The 22319-nt window shown below is 36.4% G+C and overlaps 2 protein-coding genes across 2 annotated transcripts; one reads left to right on the top strand and one right to left on the bottom strand.

Moving 5' to 3' along the window:
- Positions 1–7341: 7341 nt before the first annotated feature.
- On the top strand, positions 7342–8517 carry LOC126701222 (putative pentatricopeptide repeat-containing protein At3g25060, mitochondrial). Its single transcript, XM_050399331.1, has one exon. It carries the CDS (start codon positions 7342–7344, stop codon positions 7954–7956), a length of 615 nt encoding a protein of 204 aa, XP_050255288.1. The 3' UTR covers positions 7957–8517.
- Positions 8518–19877: 11360 nt separating this feature from the next.
- LOC126701221 (uncharacterized) lies at positions 19878–20933 on the bottom strand. Its single transcript, XM_050399330.1, has one exon. The coding sequence runs from the start codon at positions 20931–20933 to the stop codon at positions 19878–19880; it is 1056 nt and encodes a 351-aa protein (XP_050255287.1).
- Positions 20934–22319: the final 1386 nt, after the last annotated feature.

The raw sequence follows: 22319 nt of genomic DNA, 5'->3' as shown, positions 1-22319 counted from the left end.
TTTGCAAATGTGTATTTTCTTCGTTTTCATTAAGGCTTAAGTTTATCTAACTAAATATTATTTTATAACAGATTTTAGATGAGTTAAAACTCATTGACCTAAGTGAGTCTCAAAATAGATATTTCCATAAGAACACGTGAAAGTATTGTATAATCTACCTTGAATAGATATTTCCAAACCTTCACCACGTTGATTGCATGAAGGAGAAAGTTGGTAAGAAAAGGCTTTTAGTTCATTAGAACGGTTTACTGGCATTGGTACTATCTGTTATTTGATTTCTTTTTTAGTAAGGATAATGGGAGATTCATTTTAATCAGCGATGATATTATGTCACAAAACTTTGTAGTGTTGAAAGCTCACGCTGAACGCATTCTAACAGGAATCAAGCCATGAAGGCTGGTCGGTTGACTTGACTGCTTAAGGAACAAAAGAAAAAAAAAATGTTTGAAGCAATGATATACTTTTTATATTAAGAAGGAAAAGACCTCAAGGTTTAATATATTTTGTAAATAGCAAATTGTGATTGTAAAATCACTTTTATATGTACTTACCACTTATAAAGTTTTTTTTTTTTTATTTGTTACCATTACCACTTATAAAGTTACACTATCATTATTTTGCACCAATCGTACAATAGATCATATTAGTATGTATGAAAAAAGTTGTGCCCATTAACTTATTGTTTTGTAAAAACAAAAACCAATCATCATATTCCAAGCAATACTCAATTAGATGAATATGGATAGGTCATTTGCCTCAAGTCTTTTAACTTTTTAATTATAGTTTTACTGCCTTGGAAATTTCTTGCTGCACCCATGACCCATCTAACAAATTTCAAAACAAATACATTCTGTGACTAAGTGTTTGATGGTGCATTTGTCATTCATTCAATTCATTAGTGATTTGTCAAATGTTTTCACTTATTTTTACCATTCTTTGAACAAATAGAAAAATTATTCGGTCCTCATGGTGGACCACGTCACTTGTTCACCATTCTACTAAAATACTCCTTATTTAAAATTCTTGAGTCAGTAATCAGTTTTTGTTTTAATTTTTTTTTTGACTCAACAATTCTAAATAGATGGAAGTTTTTTATTAGTAGAATGATTGGCCACATTAGTTCTCCACCATGAGGACTTTATTTCTCGAACAAATGAACTTGGAGTCAAAATGGACTTTATTTCCCCCTTTAAAATGTGTGTATATATATAGTTAAAAATTAATAGGTTAGATTTCCTACTCCTCTCTTAAGATTTTATTTACTTACTAGCTTCATCACTTGCGCTCCACATATGTGATGAGCCTCTTTTTTTTTTTTTTTTTTTTTTTTTTTTTTTGAGTTTAATTTCAATTTGAATTTATCTATTTGTTAGTGAGGTTACACAGGAAAGGATTGTTATAAAACTAAAATTTAGGATTTAAAATGAAGTAATCTGTTGAGTTTAATGTGTGCTAGTTTTTAGGGAAAAAAAAAATGTATCAAACATACATATCTATAGAGAGTATGCTAATTTTTAGGAAAAAGTTTGTCAAGTAGTTCTTTTTACTTTTCTTTTTTAATTTTTTTGAATTACAAATTTAACTATATTTTTTATTTTTTAAGAATAAAAATTATCTAATTAGATTAGGGGTATTTTTGACATTTTTTAAAGTTATAACTTTCTGAGTCTTTTTAATATATAGAGATTATAACCCCCTCCTAAAAAGTACTGTATTTAGGAAAAATTACAATTTAAATCCTAGAGTTTAGGGATGTAACAAATTAAACTCTACAATTTCAAAAACTACAATTTAAAGCTAAAGTTTTAAAAAGTAGTAGATTATAAAATCTTAATAAAGTTTCAAAAGTAAAAAAAATAAAGATATGGAGGTAATGTGCAGAATAACTGTGTAAAGGGGTTGTATATAGTTAGTTAAGCAACGTTTGAAATAATAAAGGAAAGTAGCATCTCGAGTTTTAGAAACTCGAGATCCATATTAAAACTTGAGTCCAAAAGACTCGCTTTGCAAGTGTGAAAATGCCACATAGATCTCGAGTCTTTAAGACTCGAGTTTCATGCAAAAAAATTTCACCTATAGTGGCGTTTTAAGCCTTACAGTGATGTTTTAAAGCCCTATAGCGGCGTTTTCCTGTAAAATTTTTTTTAGTGGTTTAGGGAGCTCTATAGTAGCGTTTTTAATCCCTATAGTGACGTTTTAAAGCCCTATAGCGGCGTTTATACGTCAATTTTTTCTCAGTTTATACCTGATCCTCTTACAAATCGAGACTTAAAAACTCGAGTTTTATCTTGGAAATCGAGTTTTAGACACTCGAGATGCTAGTTTTCAACATTGTTTTGAAACGTAACAACTAATTAAATTTTTTAATATTTATTGTTATTTAGAAAAAAATTTATATGGGCTTCTTCGACTTTTACTTGGAGAGGTCAATCACACCAAATTGTTTGACAGGAAAATTTATCATGTGTGTTGTATAATGAAGAAGCCGTATCTTGTAATCACCTATTTTGGGACTGTAAACACAAAGCACCCATTTGCTAAAACCCATGCACTCATGCTCTTGACCGGTCTCTTCAAGCACGGAATCTCCAATGGTGGACTCATCGCGTTCTTTGTAAATATGGGCAACATTGAAACTGCCCGAAAAGTGTTTGATGTATTGCCTCAAAGAGGCATAGACGCATAGAATGCCATGATCATTGTGTATTCGCGTAAAGAGTACCCAGTTGAAGTTCCATGTCTCTATCATCGGATAATCTTGGACGGTGTAAGACCTGATAGCTCAACTTTCACTGTGGCCCTCAAATTTTTTCGGTTTTAACTAGCTTTTTTTTCTACTCATGCCATTTGTTCTGGCATGTGCGGGATGTGAAGAAAATTTATCGTAGAGGCTTTGGGTTTGTGACCTTTGCAAATAATTCTTCAGCTGCCTGGGTTGCCTGACGCAAAAATTTAATACAAGGTCAAGAGGTATCCTTCACTAGTTCTTTGGGCTTTGCCCATATCTTTGCTTTGTGTGTGTATGTGTGTGTTGGAAGGGTGGTGGGGAATATAGTACCATTGTTTTCTTTATTGGTAGGTTACTCACACACCTTGTGAATCTTGAACCCACAACTTCCCCTCCACCTTATTCTAACTAGTTGAGGAAGTGCCATTCAAGTCGGAGCTTGTTGATGTTGATCTACTGGTTTATGTATATACAGAAGCCAATCAGTATAGAAAGGAAAGAAGTAAAATTTTCTGCTTTACACAGATTTTCATAGCTCATTTATTATGTACTAGTTGTCAACCTTGATGGTCACATTAAAAATTTAAGAAAATGAAAAGGAACATTTGGATTTCCCAGTCTAAACTAAACTTAAAAAATGGTTAATATTTAGAATTTGTTCTGATAAATTCTTGAAGCATATATATCTTGATTTACTGTTAGGTTTCATGAATTTATTCCACTTTTTAACAGCAATCATTGATTGGTATTGGTAATGTTTAAGAATTGCTTTCTCAATAGACTTCCACTTTCAGGATTCGACACCGTTAATGCATGATGGTGATGTTTATATTAATTTTCTTGAATCTTTACACTTTCTTTTAAAACTAAATTACCATTTTTGATAATATGACCAACTCCTTCTATGATCTTAACCCTCTAAAAGTGCAGTTATTGAGTTCTATTTTCAACCTGTGGGAGGAGAGGGAATCGCTGAACCATTGTCCCTTTGTCACATTTTTTATTATAAAATAAGTAAGAGAGAGTTGATAGCACATTTGAGCCTGGAATTTAAAAGGGTCAGGATTAGCATTTTGGGTGTGGGTGAAGTTTCGAAAACATGGCTGATCTAGTCTACAGACACCGTGTTCTGTGAATATGGCACTTGTATTGTGATAGTTATAAATACTTCTCCACAATCCCTATACCAAGTTGCTGTATTTGATTGCAACTCTTAAATTGACTTAAGAAAGACAACTTGTGATTGAAGACTCATCATAGTTCTAGTAGTGGAAGCAGAATCTTAGAAATCAACTGGCCTAATTGGCTAGTCCCAGTTGGTTGGAATGTGAAATATAAGAAAGAAGTAGTCTGACTTAATTAATCTAGTGAAAGCTTTTGTAAATTCCTATTGCGTTTTTCTTTGTGCAATCTCTGTTGGGTTCGAATTTCACTTTAATTTGAAGAAAACTCTATTAATCTAATTGAACATGTGAAGTATACAGGTCCTATACTAGATGGAATGTCATTACATTGAAGACAATAATAAAACAACTTGTTCTCATTTTATTGTTGGTGCACTAGTTTTTTTATCAATTCTGTTTCTTGCAGATTGTATTAGAGAATGCTGCTCCTATTGTGAATGACATGGTGGCTGCAAATCCCTCTTCCACTGTGGTGCATTCTTTGAGAAAGAAACAAAGTTATCTTCATTTACAGTTCCAAATCAATCAAGTTTTAAATGGTAGCATGCATTACTTTTTTTTTTTGAAAAGTTTGAATGTCTGCCATGTGTCCTGCTTATTTAAAAAGGAATCAGAATGCTTCTCATTTAGCTTGTTGGTACCAGTACACATTTAGGCTTTTTGTCTTCATCCTCACACGTGACTTTTTCACTACCTGACTCCTATTCTCATTCTTCTTCACTTCTTCTATTAGTGCTAGATTACGTATACAAAAGCAATAGCGTGAACCTATCAAAAACACGGAAGCAATAGCATGAAGAAGGCATGGTTAAACTCAAAGTTCACTGCTCTACTAGAAGATTCTATTCTCGCTGATGTCCTAATGAATCCAAACTTATCAGATGTGGACACTCTCCTCAGCCAAATCAGTCACCACCATGGACATCTTTAACCTTGACTTGAATGGCACTACCTATGGTATTTTTTTTTTCTCCCTCCTTTCTTTCATTCTTTCACATTTTTTCATGAATTGGCACTTGCATAGAGTTATTTGTATAAACTTTGAAAGCTTTCCTTGTGTTAATATTTTTTTTTGGAGAAGAACTTGTGTTAAGGTTAATTGACTACAATGTACACATTGTACATTAAAAAACACAAATTTAGAATCTTCAAAGGAACGACGATTACGTTCTGTCCAAATAGTCCACATCAAACAACCTAGAATTAAATTCCAAATATTTGAATTATGTTTCCCAAGCCAATAACTCCAACAAAATAATAATTCCGCCACAGAGCCAAGCAAGACCCACTGAATACCGAGAGCCTGAAGCATAAATACCCATAAAGAATGTGCTACATGAGATTGAAGAAGGAGATTATCCACAAATTCCCCACTGCACCGGCACATGCAACACCGATTTGCCAAAGAGTGACCCCTAAGCATGAGATTGTCCAAAATAAGAATGTGATCATGGGCTGCTATTCACGATAAAAAGCCACCCTTTTGGGAACCTTTGCTTTCCAAATGCCCTTCCAAGGGAAAATAGAGTTGGGGGCCTCCCTTAACTCATTATAAAAGGAATGAGTATCAAACCTACCACTTCCATTAAGGTCCCAACACAAAGAATCACAACCTACTCCCTGGAAGATGAGCTTGAATAAAATCAAGTAGAGAAAAAGATGCAGCATGCTACCAGTCTTGAAAATCCCTATAAAATCTCAAGTTCCAATATCTAACATTTTCCCCTCCTATTGACACAAAACATCAGAGATACAAACTTCCTTGTCTGCCGAAATCACATAGAACTCAAGGTAGAGGTTTTTATGGGGATCAACCCCAACCCATCAATCATGCCAGAAGAGGATTCGAGTACCATCACCCACAAAAAAAGAAAAACTCGTAGAGAAGCTCTCCCACCCTTCACTAATACTACGCCACAAACCACACCCATGAGCCCTCCTACAAACTTTAGTTACCCCTTTACCCTCCCCATATTTAGTGGATATAACCCTCCGCCAAAGATGAGTAACTTCATGCCCGTACCTCCACAACCACTTCCTTAATAAATCTTGATTAAAGGACACTACATTTCTTATCCCCAATCCACCCATTTCAATAGGTGAACAAACCTTGTCCCAAGCCACCAAAGGGTATTTGAAACTCCCTTCAGAAGATCCCCATAAAAAGTTTCTCTGGATTCTTTCTAATCTAGCAGCCACAACTTTAGGAATAATAAATAATGATAAAAAATAAGTTGGAAAACTAGAAAGAGTGCTCTTCAATAAAGTGAGCCTACCACCCTTTGATAAATAGAGGCATTTCCATGCCGATAATTTCTTTTCCATCTTCTCTAGAGTGGGATTCCAAAAAGAAGCTATCTTAAATGAAGTACCAAGTGGCATCCCCAAGTATTTCATAGGCAAATTGCCCACCTTGCAACTAAGGATATTAGCCAAAGCATCCAGATTATTCTCCTTCCTAATGGGGACAATCTCACTTTTCCCCACATTAACCTTCAAACCTGTAAAAGCTTGAAAACATGACAAGGCCAACCTTATAGAAAGCAGAAGCATTACAAAATAAAATAGTGTCGTCTGCAAACAACAAATGAAAAATGCGCACACCAATAGAGTTCACCGGTCCCACATGAAAACCATGAGTCAGATCACATTCCTTAGTCTTTCTCAGAATCCTACTTAAGACCTCCATAATCAAAAGGAAAAGGAGAGGGGATAAAGGATCACCTTGTCTCAAACTCCATGAGCTTCCAAAAAAACCTTCAAGGGATCCATTCACTAGAATAAAAATCAAACAGAGGTGACACATGCCTTAATCCACCCACTCCATTTCACCCTTACACCCATCCTATCCAACAGATAGAACAAGGCATTCCAATTAACATGATCGTAGGCTTTTTCATGGGTATTTGATTTGGTAAAACCTTCAAATGGACGTTGTAGTTCAAACTAACCTTGTGGCTATGTATGCCAAGAGTGGAAGTTTGAAGCTTGCTTGTCATGTTTTCAAGAAGATGCCTTATAAGAGATGCAGGGTTATGGAAACAGACAAGATTTAGTGTGTCTTTTGAGTGCACTTCTAGCATGTTCACAAGTTGGGTTTTCAAAATTGGGTAAATCTACACAAATATATTGTGATAAGGCTTGATTTTGATGAAGTTTTTGGTACCGCAGTGATTAACATGTATTCAAAATGTGGAGCCCTTTCTTGGGCACGCACTCTGTTTGATCAGATAAATTGCAAAGGCTTCAATCTCTTGGAATGCAATGATAACCAGCTATGGAATTCATGGGCATGGAAAAGAAGCTCTATCACTCTTCGTAGAGATGACAAAAACAATTTGAAAACCAGATCATGCTACTTTTTCTTCCATTCTCTCAGCCTTCAGTCACTCAGATCTTGTGGAAGAAGGGCAATACTGGTTTAATCACATGGTTAGTGAATATAAGGTCCCTCGAACTGAAAAACATTATGTTTGTATGGTTGATCTTTTGGCTTGCACAGGTCAAGTTGAAGAGGCTTGCGAGCTAATAGATTCCATGAATGCTGAATTGGGGCTTGCTGTTTGGGTTGCTCTCCTGGCAGGTTGCTGCAAAAATAACATGTTGTTTATTGGAGAGATGGCAGCAAAGAAGGTTCTTGAGTTAAATCCGGATGACTTGGGAATTTATTCTTTGGTCTCAAACTACTATGCAAAGGCGAGGAAGTGGGATGATGTAGCTAGTGTTAGAAAAATCATGAAAAAGACAGGGATGAAGAAAGTGCCAGGGTATAGTGTAGTAGAAGTGGAAGAGAAACTTCATGCTCTTCTTATGGAAGATAAGAGCCATTATCAATATGAAAATATGATGCAACTTTTGGATAAGTTGGATCATGAAATAAGAGCTATTGGATATGTCCCAAAGATTGAATTTGTGTTGCATTCCCTTGATGAGGAAGTCAAAAAAAAAAAAAAAAAAAAAAGTTATGTAATCACAGTGGAGGCTTGCTATTACTTATGGTCTCTTAAACACAGGGCCAGGAACCAAATTATTGATCATAAATAACCTTAGGGTGTTTGGGGATTACCATGAAGCAAGTTCATTACGAAAATTTTGAACAAAGATATTGTTGTGAGGGATGTGAAGTGATTTCATCACTTCAAAAATGGGATCTGCTCATGTGGTGACTACTAGTGAAGCTGATGTGCATAGAATTCCTTTCCCTTTTCTGGATTTGTCACAGCTTATGTGTTGAAATATGAGGGTAAGATCTGAAATCTCTTCAGGGAAGTAAGTTCCAAATATTATAATGGCGGAAATGGAAGAGATAAGCAAGCTAACGTCTCTATTGCATACTACAATCTTTAAGGAGTGTATAGATGCAGCTTGGTAACCAATACAGTGCTTCCAGATGGTCCCATCCAACATATCCATATCCAGCTGGGTTTCTGGCAGAATTTGGGTGTTGATATACATCCACCACTTTATCAATTTCCCCATTATACTATATACTTCAGCCAAGTTCAAAGAGCTTTTGTCAAAAATTATACACTTTCTTTATTGCTCACGGTAGATGCAGATTGTTCGAAAGGATTTATCTATGATTGAAATGCCAAAAAGAAGGACTTGGGGGATTTTTTTAATCCGAATGTCTTCCTGCATGCTTTGCATCAGCAAGCATGATTTGCCTCTAACAGCTCCAGTATTTAATCCTTTTGAAACTTTTTTTTTTTTCCATTTCTCTAGCTCCTAGTGTCAAAGGCGACACTTTTTTTGTTTCATCTCATAAATCATAATATGGTGGGTTTTATTTCTGCTGCATGAAAATCCAAAATTTTTGAGGATATTATTTGGTTTGACATTTAAAACATGGATTCTCTGACAAAAGAAAAATTGGGAGTATAAACACATATTAGGGGGTTTCATGTGTTTCTTATTTCAAGATACAATTCACATCCTCAGTATCTACTTGAGAATATAGACCATTATAGAAATGGTTCAAAAAGCAGCCCTTTTCCAATTGTGTCTGGTAACCCATTTTAGTGCATCACTTGTCACACTTTGGCTACATACATACAAACACATATAATTGTATAATTGATGGTAGTTGCTAATTGAGGTTGTGAGCTCTTCAGATGAAAACTCTCTGTATTTTCTTCCTTGTTCTGAGGAAGAATGCCGGAGTTTTGTGCTTCTGCAAGGGGTACAATTCCCTTCTCCTCTTGTTGTTATGGACTGAAGGATAAGTGAGGAATGGCATATGCTCAAGTTTCTAGACATGTTCATTGAAATTCTGCGCAACATCAAGAAGTTCTTTTGGAACACTTGATGGTTGATTGTTCATACGATTTGTCATTTCAGGGATGCTAAGGGTTTGTTTTCACTTTTCCTCTACTTTTGTTGTGTTTATTCTGCTGAATAAGATCTTCTGAAGTAACTGTGACAGCATGGACAGAGGGCTGGGTCGGTGTACTGCAATTTCCTAAATCTGTGAATTACATTTCAAGAACCTCATAAAATTCTTGCACTTTTCAGTTACCGCTTCTATTTCCTTTTCCTAAATCTCTCAACTCACTTTTCAAAATCGCATCCCTCTCCTTAATTTCATTATTGTCATTCTCAAGAGATAACACTTCATCAAGTGGGTGCTTGATTGAACTAACAAAGATCATTTCTGGATGGGATTTACACGCTAAGAAAGATTTTATTTTTGAAAAATGAAACTTATCGTTAGCTTAATTTCTTCATAGTCCAAAGTTGGTATTTTCTGGAACCTAATAGGTTAATAATACAGAGCAAAAGCAAACTTAGGTGTCAACGAGCTTAACCATTTATTTTTCATTTTTTATTTTTTTGAGTTGGGAATAATGAGTGTACATTTTAATGCAATAGAAAAACAAGCAGCTTAAGCTGCAGAAAGTAATTATAAAAATAAGAGACAAAGCCGAATCTTATGGCATCCTTTATGAATTCAAAAATGGCTTCTTCATCTTTGAAATTTTGAGAATGGCATCTCTGATTTTCTTCTATATACGATAGATTTTAGCTAGGTAGGCTACTTTTAGAAGTGTTGGTGTAAAGCCGCTTCCTTGCATGGCTTTTATAGCACATTTGAACTCTGCTTCCCAATGATCAATCTGTCTACATTTATTGAAAATGTAGGTACAAAAAAATGTTCTCTGCATTTTGGAAAATTATTCATTACACAGTATTTCTGTAATATCCCCTCTAAACTTGGCTGTACTTGGTAGTTGATTTTTAAAAAAGTTATGGTCAACTAAGCTATAAAAGAATTCTTTTGCATTTGAAATTTAAAAAAAAAACCAATCTAGGACTGGAAGAGAATTTTTGATTGCATACTAAGAACCTTTAAAAATGTCTTTGTAGTAATGAAGTAGTCCAAACGAGAAAATATATTTGTTGATATATTTGGAAACCTTTACGCATCTCTAGTGATTCCAACTTGATTCTTTGATCTAGTATGTGGTGTTCAACTTCAAGGCTATGTTCTCCTGCAGGGTAATACAATTGTATAATTTTGACGGTTTTAACTAACTTTTTTTTCTACTCATGCCTTTTGTTTTGGTATGTGCAGGATGTGAAGAAAATTTGTCATAGAGGCTTTGGGTTTGTGACCTTTGCAGATGATTCTCACCTACCTGGGTTGCCTGACATAAACATTTGATACATGGTCAAGAGGTATCCTTCACATGTTCTTTGGGCTTTGCCCATATGTTTTGGCTTCAAACTAATATCATGATGCATTTTGCTTCAAGTTGAAAGAAAAACTTGTCATAGAGGGTTTGGTTATATGACATTTGCTGATGAAATTTCAGCCCAATATGCTTCTCAAAAAGTACATAGGATGCTTGGGCAGGTGTGTTGCCATTACTGCTGGTAATGTCAGCTATGCCTCCATGTCAGTTCTCATCTCCAATTAGGTGGAGCCAGGTATTTTCCTTGCTTTGTGTGTGTAGGTGGAGCCAGGAGTTTTCTTTATTGGTAGGTTACTCACACACCTGGTGGATATTAAACCCACAACTTACCCCTACTCCTTACTCTAACTCGGTGAGGAACTGCCATTAAAGTCGGAGCTTGTAGATGTGGATCTTCAATATAAAAAGAAAAGAAGTTAAATTCTCTGCATTACACAGATTTTCATAGCTCAGTTATTATGCACAAGTTGTCAACCTTGATAGGCACATTAAAAAATGAGCACCAAAGAAAATGAAAAAGAACATTTTGGATTTCCAAATCTAAACTCTAACTTTAAAAATGGTTAATATTTTGAATTTGTTTTGATAAATTCTTGAAGCATAAATATCTTGATTTATTTTAACAGCAATCATTAATTAGTACTGGTAAAATCTCATAGGATACCTGCAATGTAGTTGGCACTTCTTTATTAAATCTATAAACTTAGCGGTAGGATAATGTTTAAGAGTTGCTTTCTCGACAGACTTCCACTTTCAGGATTCCACACCGTATATGTAGACACCTTAATGCATGATGGTGATGTTTATATTAATTTTCTTGAATCTTTACACTTTCTTTAAAACTAAATTACCATGTTTGATAATATGATGAACTCCTTTTATGATCTTAGCCCTTTAAAAGTGCAGGTATTGGGTTCTAGTTATCATAATGTGGGAGGATGGGGAATTCGCTACCCCATTGTCCCTTAATGACATTTTTTATTTTAAAAAAAGTCAGAAAGAGATAGCAAGTTTGAGCCTGTAATTTAAAAGGGTCGGGACTAACATTTTGAGTGTGGGTGAAGTTTTGAAAACAGGGTTGATCTACTCTATGGACCCCACGTTCTGTGGATATTGCATTTGTAATATGATAGCTATAAATACTTCACCACCATCCTTATACCAATTTGCTGTATTGATTGCAACTCTTGAATTGACTTAAAAAATACAAAAACTTGTGATTGAAGACTCATTGTAGTTCTAGTAGTGCCAGCAGAAACTTAGAACTCAACTGGCCTAATTGGCTAGTCCCAGTTGGTTGGAACTTGAAATATAAGAAAGAAGAAGCAGTTTAACATAATTAATCTAGTTAAAGCTTTCATAAATTCCTGTTGCGTTTTCCTTTGTGCAATCTCTGTTGGGTTTGAAATTCATTTTAATTTTAAGAAAACTCTATTAATCTAATTGAACATGTGAAGTATACATGACGTATACTGGATGGAATGTCATTACATTGAAGACAATTATAAAACAACTTGTTCTCATTTTATTGTTGGTGCCCTAGTAATCTTGAATTCTGTTTCTTGCAGATTGTATTAGAGAATGCTGCTCCTATCGCGAATGATATGGGGGCTGCAAACAAAATTCTCTTCAGTTCACATTCCAAATCAGCTATGTTTTATATGGTAGCATGCATCTTCTTATTTTTTCCCCTGTAAAGGTTGAATTTCTGCCAGGTGTCCTGCTTATTTAAAAAGGAATCAAAATGCTTTTCATTTAGCTTGTAGGTTTTGTGTCCTCACCCTCACACGTGATTGTAGCACTGCCTTACTCCTATTCTCATCATTCTTCTATTAGTATTAGATTATGAATACAAAAGAAATAGCGTGAACCTATCAAAAAAAAAAACACAAAAGCAATAGCGTGAAGAAGGTATGGCTAAATTCAAAGCTCACTGCTCTACTCGAAAATTCTATTCTCGCTGATGTCCTAAAGAAACCAAACTTATTGGACATGGACACTCCTCAGCCTCGAATCGGGCACCCTCACGCACATCTTTAACCTTGACTTGAATGGCAATACCTATGGTATTCTTTCTCTCTCTTTCACTTTCTCACGTTAGCATTTTGACAAGCTTTGAGTGTAACTAAATGTATATTGAAAGCTACTACTCATTTTGATGAGATGATATTGTTTTTTTTTCCTCCTTCCTTTCTTTCATTTGTTCTCATTTTGGTTATGAATTGGCACTTATCAAGCATACAGAGTTATTTGTATAAACCTTGAAAGTTTTGCTTGTGTTAAGATTTTTTTTTGGTGAAGAACTTGTGTTAAGGTTAATTGACTACAATGTACACATTGTACATTAAAAAGCACCTATTCAGAATTTAAAGTCAATAAAGAATACTTGCTAGATGAATCAAACATTGCCTGTCTGCAAAGATCAATCTGAATAATTGACCATTTATTTTGGATTAATTAGAGTTAGTGAATTGAAGTCAGAACATGCAGAAATAAAAGTGAAGTAAAAAAAAAAAAAAAAAATCTTAATTGAATGGAGTTAGCATGGGGATGAGGGAACCTGTAATGGAAGAGTAATATCAGTACATGCTACATAATTAGTTGAAAATAACAACTAGTTTGAGGAAAATTCTAACATTAAAATGATCTATTTTAATGTTAGACAGATTTCTTACTATGTTTTCTCTTTATCTCTAATTTTTGTTTCAATGAAAAAGTTTTCTCAATTCTCCAACCTTCACACACACAGATAGAGAGAGAACTTCGTACATACCTAAATGAAAGTTAGGCATTATGTTAGAACTATAGTTAAGTGATTAAATATATCATTTTTAATTGCTTAAGCTTTTTGGAGAATTGGCAATTTAACACTCTAAAATGGTAATTTAACGCTCTAAGATGATAATGACTAAAATAAAAGAATCATTGAACAGGTTTTCTCTCTTACGGTTGTTTGATTATTGTATTTTGAATTGATTGTACTTCTCTCTTAGTACACTGCCCGTTATACTAGGTTTTTGTTTATTTGTTTTTTTTTTCTAATAAATTTTTTCTTTGCTTAAAAAAAAAAAAAAAAAGGTTTTTAAGTTAGGCGGAGACTGAAACCGAAAATCCTTATTCAAGAATAAAAGGTTGAGAAGAATGGCATGTTAAATAATGTGATGTAACACAACTATGGTTAGTGCATGTGGTTAGCAGATTTCTTTTAACGGCATGGACTGAATAAAATATATTAATTATCTTCTACAAAATGCTTATACTTTTATAGTTTAATTTGTTTTTGCAAACGATTTGAGATCGACAAAAAAAATTGATATTCGGTGCTTGCAAATGCCATTGAGGGCAAATCAATGTGTTGCTAGTAGTGGTTGGTGGTGACCCAACACGCGCAAAGGCGCAATAACTTGGCCTCGTGTCAATGGAGGTATTATTCGTCGAGACAATATTGAGTGGCCTCAGTACTTAAAACATATTCAAACTTGTTTCAATTGCATTATGGTGGTAATCATAGGGTTTTAGAAATTGCCTATCATTCATAGGATTTGTCTTTTTGTATTTTTATTAAAGAAGAAATTATTTAGAATTTGTGACAATTAACTTTTGGTCTCATGTATAATATTTGTAACATATTATAATTGATTATATTATCTTCTCTACACATTTGAGTTCCAAAGCATAGTATTTCATCATTTGGTATTCTTCCTATGTAAGCCTTCCTTGATTGTGATCACAACAATAATTACCAATAGTTGTTATTTGGGGTTAGCGAAAGCACATTTATACAAAAAATAATATAAAATAACCATACAAAACAAAAATATTTAATGTAATTTGGCCAATTTCAAGCCTATGTCCACGAGTAATGCTTAACAAAATTCACTATCAACAATATGGATTACAACTACATTCAAAGAAATGTGAGTTTTTAGCTATATATATAGTTATCATCGTGCTAGTTTGACTAGTCTGATGCGAATGCTCTTACCAGAAAAACTTAATAGCGAAACCAAAATACAAATAGGATATATATATATATATATATATAAGTTGAAGCGTAGCATTTAATGTTACTGTGCTTCTATTGAGCCACATTAGCTTTACATCATCAACCTATTTTCAATATTTTCTCTCTTTTTTAATTATCTTTTTCCTTATTAATTTACCACTTTACAATTACGTATTCTCCAACATTTACTTAATTTTACCTTTTTTTTTCTCCTCACTACTCTATACCTTAATCTTACAATTTCTCCATCCCTTCATCTTCCTTTTATTTTGACCCTTCTTCTCCTCATTTTTTTTACTATAAAAATTTGTTATTTTCTCTTCCATTCAATCCATATTTTGCTTACACAAAATGGTGAATACTCTCTCTCTCTCTCTCTCTCTCTCTCTCTCTATATATATATATATATATATATATTATTTCTTTTGGTGGATGTTTAATTCTTTAGATTGATGAATTTTTATGTTTAACTCAACTTTAGGTTGATATGATTTGGTTATATTTTTATTTTTTTATCTTTTTAATTTTATTTTCTTTGTTTGTTACATGTGATCCTATGAAATTACAAAATGATTTAAAGTTATTTTATTACATAACATGACTTGGATAATTTGATGTTTACAACTATACATTTTTTTTTAATATTCTTCAACTCATCTTCTTTTATATAATCTTGTTATTTGTCTCACATTCTCTTCCAAGAAATGTAATTGCTCTCTCTCTCTCTCTCTCTCTCTCTCTCTCTCTCTCTTATTAATTCTTTCTCGCAACTCTTTTTTTTTTTTTTTTTTTTCTACTTTTGGATGATACACTTTGGTGGTGTGTTTTTTTTTTTTTTGAGTTATTTAGCACATGTACTCTCTATCCCTCTTATAGTTTTGGTTTGGGTTAATTTTTAGATATTTTAGAAGTGAGATGATTATGTATTTGAATGTCTCTATAAATTATTTGAGTAATATCAATTATAAATTTGTGACGAGGTCTGGTTATCATGATAATCTTCTTAAGAGAATGAGAAATTCAAATAATTAATTTTGGAACTTAAAAATTTTAGTTGTAGAAAAAAAAAAAACCATAACACAACATACAAAAAGTTTGAAAAATATAGATCACTTGAAAAAAGAATGGTATATCTATCTTTTACCTATAAAAAAGGGAATAATATCAATCAAATGCACCTAAGTTCTTCAAAAAATAAAAAAATCAAAATAATAGAACGATATATTTGTAGAGATGGAGAGATGAAAAATAATTTTAGAAATAATATATCCAGTATGTTTTAGAGAATAAATCATACATTATTCCACGTTACAAAATAGTTGTATATTCCCACGCATCGCGTGGGTCTGCAACTAGTTTGAGATAATTTCTAACACCCTAAACCTATAGGGATCTGTATTCTCTTGGGCATTCATAGCTGGAAGAGGAGGAGGGCTAGTTGACTTGTAGCCCTCCTGTTCCATATGCTTATAATTGTTAAGACTAAGCACATGCGCAGTTCCATATGCTTGTTTATTGTTGATTTTCAAACAAAGATCTTCTGTTCCCAATCAGCTGCTCTAAACATAGACTTCCATATTTTTTGAGTAAAGTCAACAATTCAATTTTTGAACAGTGTAGGCATGCACCTTGGCCTCTCATCTTCAAGGCAAAACAAATATTTGAAATTATCAATTGGATAGTGTTATTACACATTTCATTTTTTGAACTAAAATTGCAACTTGAAGCCATGATTTTAGCTCAAAAAATAAATTGAAGGTATGATGTATGCAACAAAGTGCGTGTGAACTAACAATTACCCTTATCAAATTACATAGGATAAAATAAAGAGGAAGATAATTATGGTCAAAGGAGAACAATGACTATTGGAATCAATGAAGGAGGAAGATAATTATGCTCAACTACTGATTGTTGAAACAAAGTAGGTGCTCGTGCAAGTGGCAAAACAACGACCAAAAGTATTCAACTAAGAATAAAAAAAATAAAATAAAAAAGGAATATAATCATGACAGCTGGTAGCAAAGTCGTGCAATAGAAGAGGATTTGTTTTCTAATTGATGAATTGTTGACCTGTGCATGCCGGCCTTTTGAGCTTTTTCATTCACATCTGCAATTTCCTGAATCTAAGGTCTCTTCTTGTTATTCCTATATTCCTCCAATTCTGCTACATCTTTTTACAAGCTAGCAAATTTCCAGTTGCTTCCATGGCCACTCAAATTATTTAGAATTTGTGACAGTTTTTTTTTTTTTTTTTTTTTTGAAAATGGAATCAAATTTCATTCATTGCCCGAGGCCAAGAGAGTCAAGGTACAAAGGTTCTAAAGCTGGCTGTGGACACTCTTCCAGCCAAACTAGTTCATCATCAATTAGTCTAGCATACTTAGCCAACGCATGAGCCACTGTATTAGCGCTGCGTTTGACAAAACTAACTGCAAAACGATGAAGACCTGCTGATATACATTGAATCTCTTCAAATATATGACCCAAGCGCGACCTATTAGGCTTTAGAGAAATGAGAGACTTCATGACCGTCAAGTTGTCCCCTTCCAGAATCAGCTCCGAGAAGCCTGCTTCCACAGCGAACTCTAATGCTCTCCAGCATGCCAGCGTCTCCGCTTCATCACTGTCTCTCACCGGCGGACCTCTGGCTGCTAGAGAGGCCATAACTTCTCCCTTATCGTTACGCACAACCATCCCAACACCCGAAGCATCCAAGTCCGCAAATACTGCTGCGTCAAAACTCACTTTGTACATTAACCCCCCTGGAGGCTCCCATTTCTGCACCCACCTGGTATTGTTATGAACGGCCAAACGCTCCTGTGCTCCTCTAAACTCTTCCACCATATCCATTGCACGCTTGACAAGTTGGGCTGGTTCTTGGAGCACGCCACCATGCAAAACAGAGTTCCTCTGGTTCCATATAACCCAGCACTGAACCAGAAATATTTCTAACTCTTCCCTTGCTACTTTAGCCATCAGCTCCTCCACCAATTGTACAAAATCAACTTGACCTCCCCCACACTTCTGTAACCGTCTGTGACTGTCAGCCCACACTCCCCGAGCCACCCCACAACCCCACAAAACATGCAACACCGACTCTGTTTCTTGCTTACAGAAGTCGCACAGCCCATCTTTGATGATTCGTCGACGAGCCAAGTTTTCTTTCGTAGGCAGAATATCCTGGCACGCCCTCCATCCAAAAACCTTTATTTTACTTGGCAAATGGAGCTTCCATAACTTTGACCATAACAATCCTCTGTTCCTTAAACCCAAACTCTCCACCCTTCCATCCAACTCACTTTCCAACTCCCTTGCAGTGAAGTAGCCCGACTTTACCGTGTATTCGCCATCTTTATTAGGCAGCCACACAATCGAATCAGGTATGTTTCTACAACTCAAGGGAATCCGAAGAATGGCCTCCGCATCCTCTCTATGAAACTTCACCCCTACCAATCCACGGTCCCATCCATGTCCATCCCCATCCAGCAACTCGCAGACACGCCACTCTTCCTCTGCATCCAAAGGCCGATGAAGAACTTGATTAGTGTGGTAATTTGGAATCCACTTATCCTGCATAACCCGGATTGAACGGCCATCTCCAACCCTCCAGCAACACCCTTTTTTCAAAATGTTTTTGGCTGCCAGCAAACTCTTCCACACATAAGAGCTATTAGGTATGTCAACTGCTTCCAAAAAACAACTACGAGGGAAATACTTAGCCTTGAAGCATCCATACAGCAAGGAATCTTTCTCCTGTAATAATCTCCATCCCTGTTTGGCCAACATAGCAAGGTTGAAATTTCTTAAGTCACGAAACCCCATTCCGCCTTCATTCTTTGGTTTAGTTAACACCTTCCAACTTTTCCAATGGATCTTTCTTTCATTACCCATCTGCCCCCACCAAAACCTTGCGCACATCGCGTTAAGCTCATCACAAAGCTTCACTGGCAACTGGAATACCCCCATAGTATAAGTTGGAATGGATTGTGCCACTGCTTTGATAAGAATTTCCTTCCCTGCTCGAGACAATAATTGCCCCTTCCACCCTTGAATTTTCTTCCAAACTCTATCCTTAAGAAAAGAAAAGGTTTGGTATTTGGCCCGGCCAATCAAAGTCGGTAATCCCAAATAGGAATCAAACCGCTCCACCTCTCCCACTCCCAAAATCTCCTTAATTCTCTCCCTCGATTCCGTTGTTATGTTGCTACTAAAGAAAACTGAGGACTTCTCAAAATTAATACATTGGCCTGAAGCTGCTGCATATGTCTGTAGGGTCTCTAAAATAACCTGCACCTCCTCTTGATTAGCCCTACAAAATAAGAGCGAATCATCTGCAAATAATAAATGGGATATGCATGGTGCTCTTCTACATATAGAAACCCCGTGGAGCCGCCCACCATCCTGTGCTTTGGCTAACAAAGAAGAGAACCCTTCTGCACATAAGAGAAACAGATAAGGTGATAGTGGGTCTCCTTGACGAAGCCCACGGGTAGGTAGAATATTACCAAATGCCTTACCATTAATACGGACAGAAAAAGAAGTGGAAGTCACACAACTCATAACTCGATCAATCCATCTTTCAGGCAAACCCAGCTTAGTCATAATCCCCTTCAGAAAATCCCATTCAACCCTGTCATAAGCTTTACTAACATCCAACTTCAACGCTAAAGAACCCCTTTTACCCACTCTCTTACTATGCATAGCATGTAATGTTTCATAAGCAACCAACACATTATCCGTAATCAAACGGCCAGGAACAAAGGCACTCTGTGATGGGGATATCAACTTGGGAAGAATTAGTTTTAATTTGTTGGCCAACGCTTTAGAAATAATTTTGTAAATTACATTGCAAAGACTAATAGGCCTATAATCTGTAATTCTCTCCGGTGACTTTATTTTTGGTATCAGGACAATATGTGTATAGTTTATTTCAGGCAACATCCTACCCGAATTTAAAAATTCTAACACAGCAACAATCACATCATTCCCAACAATATGCCAAAATTTTTGATAAAAAAGAGCATTCATACCATCAGGTCCAGGCGCCTTTGTTGGTCCCATTTGAAACAGGGCTGCTTTAATCTCTTCTTCATCAAACTCCCTAGACAACAGTTCCACCATATCCCCAGTCACTTTACAAGGCACTGCATCAATACATTCCTCCAACTGGTCACAGCCACCTGAGCTATAAATAGATTCAAAGTATGAAGTTGCCACCTTAGCCATGCCATTAATCTCCTCCACCCAATTCTGCTGCCCATCTCTTAGGCCATGAATAAAGTTTCTCCTTCGTCTCTGTGAAGCCTTAGAATGAAAAAACTTGGTGTTTTTGTCACATGTTTGAGCCAAGAAATCCTGGATCGTTGATGCCAATAAACTTCCTGCTTAAGAAGCATATCATCTAGCTTCTTACTTGCCTCCAAAAATTCAGCCTTAGTCTCTTCCGTAGGCACACATATGCTTAAATTCTCTACCAACTTTTGTAATTTTTTAATTTCTTCTGTCTCCGGGTTTGTTCTGGATGTGCCCCATGCAAGGAGTTCTCCCCCACAAGTCAATATCCTCTCCTTAACTCTAGCCATGGCCGAACCTGCTTCCTCCCCCTTAGCCTTCCACGCTTCCTCAACCATCTTCTCACAATCCGCATTCAATAGCCAAGCCTCCTCAAACTTAAACCCACGAACACCTCTAGCCCGCAAACCACTATCATTCTTGGTTTGTAATACAATGGGGCGATGATCTGAAGCATGAGAAAACAAGTGAAATATTGTACTCGCAGGATATTTTTCTCTCCAACCCGAGTTCGCAACCGCCCGATCCAATCGTTCCTTAGTATTGGCCCTCCCTGGACGTTTGTTGTTCCAAGTGAATGGATAGACGCCAAACCCCAAGTCGGTCAGATTACATGACTCCAAAGCCAAGCCAAACTCTTCCATTTGTTTGTATGGTGGTGGGTACGTGCTCTGTTTCTCAGAGGATAGTAATATTGCATTAAAATCTCCTATACAACACCAAGGCCCATCCACAAAGCTTGATAAGTGAGACATTAGAGCCCATGATTTTGGTTTTTGACTAGCCTCAGCCCACCCATAAAAGCCTGTAAGATACCACTCAAACCCATCTTCTTCGACAACCTTGGCCAAAATATGATGCTCTGTATAATTAATAACGTCTAAGTGCACTTCTGGCTTCCATAAAAGCGCCAATCCCCCTCCTGCATCTGGTTTCTTCACTATCAATTTATTCTTAAAAGGTAGCTTCTTACAATGTTTATCAAACCCTTTCCTGTCCAGCCTAGTTTCCATAAGGAAACACACCATGGGAGCTTGGTCCTTCACAAGCTTGCGAAGGCTTCGAACTGTCTAAGGGTTCCCAAGCCCTTGGCAGTTCCAACTTAACAGCCTCATTGTGCTCGGCAAGGGTGTTCATGCACCCCTGCCGTTTTGCTTTCAAGACCATCAACCTGCATCTTCTCCCGCTTGCTCGTTCTTTCTTCAGTCTCCTTTCCTCTGTTTTCATCACGTTGCTGCACTCTACGTTTGCCCAGTAAAACATTAGACTCAATTATGCTTGAAGAGTCATGCCCATCAGTCATACGGGCTAGCCTAGTCCATTTGGGCCTTGTTTTAAAGTCTTTAGGCCCATCACTTACCCCTTCCACGTGCTCAAGACCCCCATGCATCACGTGCCGCTTCTCATGCACCGTTATATCCTCCTTACTAACATTAAAAGACATGTTTCCCTCCCAATTGTTATTACGTTCACAACTCTGCTCTAGCCCATCCACGCCCGTTTCAATTTGCGCGGAAATTCCGGTATCATTAACTCCATCATCATGACTGTTCCCGGATTTACCGCCCTGTCCATTTCCGTTACCTTCTTGCACCTTAGGGTTTGCTTGGTTGTAACTATCCGCCGCCTCCGCCCCACCACCACCAAGTTTCTCCCCTTCATCCCCCACCGCCATAGCACGGCGAGAAAATCTCCCCTATCCTTGTCCCAAACGACTCCCATTAGCTTTCAACCACTCACCGTACTGGAGAGGAGCATCCTTGCCATTCTTCGTTAAGGCGAAGTAGCTCGCACAGTGCCTAAGATCGTGTCCCAGCAAGCCACAATGGTGACAAAACATCGGTAGTCTCTCGTACTTAAAGGTAGTCCAAGCCTTTTCCCCCTCTGAGCCGGCAAGAAATCCTCCCTGTCTCAACGGTTTGGATATTGGGATAGCCACCTTTACTCTCATAAAGAAATTTTGTTGATCCTGCCTTCGCCTCCTCTCGACTTCTTCCACTACTCCTAACCTCTTCCCAACCTCCTCGGCTACTTTGGGGCAGACCATATCAAACGGAGCTCCCCATATTTGCACCCACAGCGAGACCGCCTCGAACTGGACATTCTTTGCCGTCATCCCGGACTGCCATCTACGCAGCATTAGGACTTGTTGTCAAAAGTCCAAGGTCCTCCTTTCCACACCTGCTCCAACTCATACTCAGATTTAAACTTAAATTGGAACAGGTTTGATCCAACCTTGATAATTTGCAGCCCATCACTCAGACCCCATGCTCTTCTCAACGTATTCTGCGCTGCTTTCTTGTTAAATGTTTTGCATGTCAAGAACTTACCAATTAGACTTAAGGAGCAGCTTTTAATCTCTTCCTTCCGCCCCTCATCTGATATAGCAATTACCTCTTCTTCTTCTGTTGTTA

The sequence above is a fragment of the Quercus robur genome, chromosome 9 (assembly GCF_932294415.1).
Source record: "Quercus robur chromosome 9, dhQueRobu3.1, whole genome shotgun sequence".
Lineage (NCBI taxonomy): Eukaryota > Viridiplantae > Streptophyta > Magnoliopsida > Fagales > Fagaceae > Quercus > Quercus robur.
This window is presented reverse-complemented; position numbering and strand designations above follow the sequence as displayed.